Source organism: Corvus brachyrhynchos, unplaced genomic scaffold (genome assembly GCF_000691975.1).
Source record: "Corvus brachyrhynchos isolate BGI_N302 unplaced genomic scaffold, ASM69197v1 scaffold305, whole genome shotgun sequence".
Lineage (NCBI taxonomy): Eukaryota > Metazoa > Chordata > Aves > Passeriformes > Corvidae > Corvus > Corvus brachyrhynchos.
The window spans coordinates 37,006-43,257 of NW_008239284.1; the positions used below are offsets into that span (position 1 = coordinate 37,006).

Below are 6,252 nucleotides of genomic sequence, written 5' to 3' on the forward strand. Positions count from 1 at the left end.
AGGCCCTTCCTGAGCGGATGCAGATCCTCGTGGCCGTGGTGCGGTACAAGACACGGCTCAGCAAACCCCGCCGGGGGCTCTGCTCCACCTGGCTGGCTTCTCTCAACCCGGAGCAAGGTGAGTGCTTGGACACTGTGAGAATCCCACAGCACTCAGTGCTCATCCCTCGGGCCCGTGATGGAGCTGTGTGGGTGCTGACCCTGTGCAGGAGCTGCCTGTCTGGAGCAGCAGCTCCATGGGGAGCACACTGGCCTGGCAGGATGGGCTGAACTCGCAGGAGAGGCAGTGCTGAAAGAGCTGAAGTGCTTTTCACACACAGTGTGCCCTTGGTGCTGGGGGTGATGAGCCAGGTCTGTGTGTGTCTTTGGAGCACCCCGGAAGAGCTGGCTGCCTGCTCACCCTCTGCAGGCAGGCACAGGGCACTGGTGGTGGGGTGATGCTTGTCACTCTCTTTGTTTCACAGGTGATGTCCGGGTGCCTCTTTGGGTGAAGAAAGGAGGAATGAAGTTCCCGGCTGACCCTGCCACCCCTGTGATCATGATTGGCCCTGGCACAGGGGTGGCTCCTTTCCGAGCAGCGATCCAGGAGCGGGTGGCACAGGGACAGAGAGGTGAGGGACGGTGCTGGGGGGCGCTGGGGGTGCCCCTTGCACAGACAGCTCTGTGTCAGCAGATGGAAGGTTGGGCTGGGGGCTCGTGAGGGTTCCACCAGGTCAGGCTTTGCTGTGTTTGAGCAGCAGCAAGCTGGGCTCTGGGGTAGGTGAGGCCCAGAGCCTGCTGTGTGCAGCCTATGTGGTTATTCAGGGCAGCTCCTTGCATCGGGTGGGGCTCTGCAGAGGCTCTTCCTTGGCTCTCTGAGAGTGAACATGAGCTGAGCTCAGCTGCTGCTGCACAGGGAGTCATGCCCCCACCCTTGTCCCATCCTCATTCCCTTGGCTCAGGGAACAGGCAGCCCTGGGGGACACTTTCTGCTCTCCTGTTTTTGCAGCACACAGGGGCATCTGGCTGCCACAGGTCACTTGACTTTGTGCTCACATGGCTCGTGGCTCCTCAGGCCGGGCTGTCAGCCAGGTGGCACCAGCAAAGCCCAGCACTGGGTGCTCCCAGCACAGCCCTGGTGCTCTGCTCCTGCAGGGAACTTCCTCTTCTTCGGCTGCCGATACAAATGCAAGGACTTCTACTGCCAGATGGAGTGGGAAGAGCTGGTGACAAAGGGCTTCCTGACACTCTTCACGGCCTTCTCCAGGGACCAGGTTGGTGCCCAGAAGAGGAGGGTGGGTACAGAAGCATCTCAGGCAGCACTGATGTGACTCTGCCAGTGTGTCTGTCCCCTGTACCTGTGACACAGACCTGTGAGGGATCTGCACAGTGGGCACCTTACCCCCCCACACACCTCAGTGCTGGCTGCGATCCCCTCCTGCCCTGCAGGGCTGTGTCTGGCTAAGTTGAGCTGGAAAGGTTGCTGGGACAAGGCTGGAGAGCAGCAGAGTAGATAAGGCATTAACCAGCTTTGTTTGGCTGGGCCACGTGAGTGATAAGAGGCCCCCAAACCTCTCAGAGGGTCACCAAGCAATAACTTCTGGTTAAATGCCACCCTCTCCACAGTGCCCCTCTGAGCACTGACTGAAGCTGAGGAGCTTGGCCTCTGTGCCAGCTTACTCTGAGCCCCAGATATGCAGAGGAAAGCTCCCCATGGGTATGAGCACCCACAACTCAGCCCCTCAGTTTGCTCCCTGCTTTCTCAGGCAGTGTCTCTGGTGGGCAGCTCTCATCCCCCCTTGGGGCTGCAGGGCTTTTTGTGCTGCCAGAGAGGCTCCCTGAGCTGGGGATCTGTTTCACTGCCTTGCTCTGTCCCTTGATGGCACTGAAAGCTCAGCCTGGCTTTGGAACAGAGATGTGATAAAAAGGGAACGGGATCTCTCGGTAGCTCAGCTGCACCAGCCCCAGCCCTTTCTCCTGGCTGTGTGCATGTGTTGACATGAATTCAGGATCTTTTATCCACACTTGTAAGGCGTGACCTGGATGCTCTGTGAAGGCCTTCCAAGTCTGTGATGAGCAGGAGCAGCACTGCAGAGGGTTGTCAAATGACCAGAGACAGGGGACCTGCTGCTCCCTGAATCTGGAGAGCAGCCAGAGCCACTTTCTGCTCTAGCTGACTCTGGGGGGACGGGACTTCCATTGCAGTGTCCCCTCTCTCCTGCTCCACAGGCCAAAGCCATTTGTCACCAGAGCCCTCTGCCCCCAAGGCAGAGTGGGAGCACAGCCAGCTGGGATGAGCTGCATTGGGCTCTGGTGCCTTTGGCTTCAGGGGATACCACGGCCCTTAAGTCATCAAAAAGTTTGTTGTCAGAGAGCCAGGAAGGGGCTGGGGTGCTCCATGGCTGTTGGAGGTTTTGTTCTTCTCTCTGAAGTCCCCTTGCAGTGAGCCCTGTCCCATCACAGCCACCCGCAGTGCAGACTGGTCCCAGCTGAACGTGGATGCCCTGAGACATCGTGACCCCAGTTTGTCACTGGGCTGCTCTGGTTTCTAGGTGGTTGCAGGTGCTTAGATGATCCCAGCCTGGCTGGCAGGGCCTCTGGCAGCACCAAGCTCGTTACCGCTAATGAAGCTGAGGCTGGCTGTGCTGGTGCTGGTGCTGGTGGGGCACTGCCCGGTCGGAGCTGTACCCAGGCTGAGCTGGCACTCCTGGGCCACCAGCCAGGGGAGCTGTGGGACCCACAGTGACCAGCTCCTGTGACAGCCGGGGCTGGAGCTGCTCAGGGCTGTTCCCACACCCATCTCCAGCCTGCAGGACCTGAGGCACAGAGAGAGCTGTCCTGCCTTTGGAGAGGGGGGCGTGGGGAGGAGGCTGTGCCCATGGCTCTGCTCACCACTGCAGAATCCGGCGTGGGGGGACGCCCAGCACAGGGCCTGGCCTTCCTCACAGTGTCACCTTTGTCACGGGAGCCCTCTGGGCCAGCAGCGAGTTCAGGCACGTTGGCAATGGTGTTCTCTTGGGCAGGAGCCAGGGCTGTAGGCAGTTGCTTGGATGCTTGAAGTCTTGTGGATTAACCCTTTGGGAACTCTCCTTGACTGTGCAGTAAGCCAGTCCTCATCCAGTCCCTAAGCACAGTGGAGGGGCAGGGACTGAGGCTGTCCCTCCCAGCTTTCTGCCCCTCCAAGCTGTTCCAGGTCTCCAGCAGTGAGGCGTGTGGGGAAGGGTCTCCGTCCTGCAGCAAACTTGGCACAGAGGGGCCACAGAGCCTCCCCTGCCCGTGCTGGGAGAAGAGAGGGCAGGAGGGAAACCCTCACAGGGTGTGGGGCTCCCCTTCCCTGTGGGGTCATTGCCTCCTGTTCCAGGGGGCTGTGCTGCCCTGAGCTCCTGCAAACAGCCTTTGAAAACAGTCTGAGAGCAGGGGCTGGGGCTGCTCCAGAGCTGGTGGGCTCAGGGCCGTGTTTCCCTGCAGGAGGAGAAGGTTTACGTCCAGCACCGCATCCAGGAGAACGGGAGGCTGGTGTGGGAGCTGCTGAGCAGTGGGAATGCTCATGTCTACCTGGCTGGGTGAGTGAGAGGTCTCTGTGCAGGGCTTGGAGGAGCAGGGCTGCACGTTTCTGCTTCTCCACCTGCCTGGAGGCATTTCCTCGAATCAGCCCCCTGTTGCAGCGGGGCAGCTCATTCCTCCTCTCTGTATGTCCTGCTCCAGGAGCCCTGGGCTGAGTGGGACATTTGTCACCTACCCCGTGCTCCCATTAGGAGGGGCACAGCTGGAACTGATAAAGCTTCTCCAGCCAATGCCACCTGCCCAACCCTCCCCCTGCCCGGCCTCTGACCCACAGCACATCCACACACAGGAGGGCCCTGGCCCCTGCACGGCCCTGTCCTCCAACACTGCTCGATGAAACTGGAGAAAAGGCTTCTGTGGTGCCTATGGCCACTCGTGTGGGCAGGATCCCTACTGGTGCTGGGGCTCAGCAGCAGCTTTGGGAGCCTTGGCACATTCTGTCTGGCTCTTTGCACCCAAAGCTGCCTCCCAGGGCTGGGACAAGCCCTGTTGCACCACAGCCAGTCCTCTCTGACAGCACAGTCCCTCTCTGGGTGCTTGTCTGGGGCTGGTTGCACATCTGGAGCTGCTGGTCAGAGGTGGGGCCTGGCCTTTGGGGTCAGAGCATTGGCAGCTCTGCTCTGAGCTCTGTGCCCGTGTCCTGGGCAGAGCCCTTGACCTGCCTGCACTGCAGGGAGAGGCTGCTCCCCACTGCGCAGGGCGAGGCTTGGGAAATGCCCTGGGCTCCTGGAGCTGGCCAGAGCCCGGCCGTGGCATTAGTCGTGCACCCCGTGACCTGGGGAGTGCGGGCCTGGGCCTGGCTGTCGACACGAGCAGCAATTGCAGGAGGTTCTTTCCTGCCTGTCCTTCAGGAGAGCAGGAACTGCCCTGGTGCCAGGCAGGGCGAGACTGGCATTGCTGCATTCCTGGGAGAAGGAGATTCGTGTTTACTCCACTTCCTGGGAAGTGGAGGCCAGGCCACCCCACTCCGTCCTTCACTGCTGCAGCACGGGGCTTCCTGGAGCCTCACCCCGGACTGGGCATTCCTCCCCTTGCATCTGGGGATGGAGCACTTGGGGTTGTGCCTCCATCCACAGCCCAAAAGCTGAGACTATTGAGCTGTTGGGTCATGGCTTTATTCTCTCCTTCTTCCATTCTTTTTCCTACTTTTTGGTGCTGATGGAAATCCCCAAAGAGGATCAGTGTCTTGGAAAGAGCAGGGCTTGCACAGGTGTCCCCGTGGTGGATTTTGTGTGGCCATGAGGATGGTATTTTGGACATCAGGGTTGCTCTGAGACTCCTCCTGTTGGGGGCTTTGTCCCTGGTGTGGGGGGTCCCTGAGCCCCCATCAGGCAGGTGGGATCCAAGAGCCCCGTCCCCCCTGTACAAGTGACACTGTCCTGATTGCAGAGGACACTGTCCCTCCTTCCTGAACAGCCCAAAGCCTGTGGAAAGACTCCCAGGATCACCGTGCCCCTCCCTGGCCCACAGACTGAACTGTCAGTGGGGTGCCAGGCAGGAAAGTGCAGGTGGGTGAGCCTGAAAAGGGTCCTGTTTGCCCCCCAAATTCAAAGTTTCAGCCAGACTGGGAGAAAGCTGCGGAATTGAGTCCGGAGTTGGGTAACCCTGAGCAGCAGCCCTGGGCCATGGGACACTGGTGTCTGCCTCCCCTTCCTGGGCCAGGCAGGCTCCAGGGAGCCAGGGTGGGATCTGCTCTGTGACTGTTCCTAGCTTGTCTCACTCAGGGGCAAAAAGGTTGAAAATGTCTCTTTTTTGGAAAAAAAATAGCTATTTGACATGTTTTCCATCACAAAGCCCAGCTCCATTATCTTGTACTTGCGTATCAGTGCCTGACTCAGAAACAATGCGATTCTTCCAAAAAAAGAAGACCTCCTTTCTGGGTATTTTGGGATGTTAATCAGCTCCAAATGCAAGTCAGAATTCTGCCTTGTTCTTGGGAAACAGCAAGGACGTTGCCAGATGCTCGTGCCAATTGGAGCAGCCTGGGAAATTTTTTATTAGATGTTTTTTTTGTTGCACAGGCAGTTCATCAAATGAAACTCCAGGAAAAAAAAAAGTCTGAATTTCTGATTTCCCCTAAGAAATAATTGTGCTTGAAAGCGCTGAGTTCTATCTGGGTATTTTCTACACTGGGGCTCGGGTGTTTTCTCCAGCATTTCTCTGATTTTGGGGTTTGAACTGGCTTTGGTTCCAAATGTCACCATCAAACCAATCATTCTGGCTTTCCTGAGAGCAGGCAGCAGCAGCACGGGAGCTGCTGCTCCTGCCCAGCTGAGGATCAGACATGTTTGACATTGAGTGATTCCCGAGATGAAAGGAAAGGTTCCTGCCCTCCTGCCAGTAAATTCCAGCCTGTGCACATTGCCCATGTCTGTCTAATGAGGATGCTGGCAAATGGAGCTGTGTGGGGCTGGGGTTTGGGCTCCTGAGCTGGGCTCTGGCTCCCATGGCCGTGTCCTTGCCTGCGAATGCCCACGCCAAGGAGCCCCGTGGATAACAGCCCTGCTCTCGAGGGAGCAGCGGGAGCTCCCTCTCCAACCTGTCATTTACCCTGTGCCAGGCAGGATGGGGCAGGTTCCCACTGCCTGTGGTGGGCTCGACCACAGGCACTGCAGATTCCTGATCCCAGAGCACTGGGGCTGCTGCTCTGCCCCGTTTTCCTGCTCACTCTCCGCTGTGCCCTGCTCTCTGCCCCAGGAATGCAAAGGAG

The 6,252-nt window shown here is 58.6% G+C and overlaps 1 protein-coding gene across 1 annotated transcript in view; it reads left to right on the top strand.

The window, feature by feature from the left end:
• The window catches only part of NDOR1 (NADPH dependent diflavin oxidoreductase 1), a 16,754-nt gene that overhangs the window by 10,322 nt on the left and 180 nt on the right, over positions 1–6,252 (top strand). Inside the window, 5 exon segments of the mRNA XM_017740274.1 lie at positions 3–117; positions 464–610; positions 1,134–1,252; positions 3,447–3,541; positions 4,932–5,050. Coding sequence (XP_017595763.1) covers positions 3–117; positions 464–610; positions 1,134–1,252; positions 3,447–3,541; positions 4,932–5,050 — 595 coding nt within the window.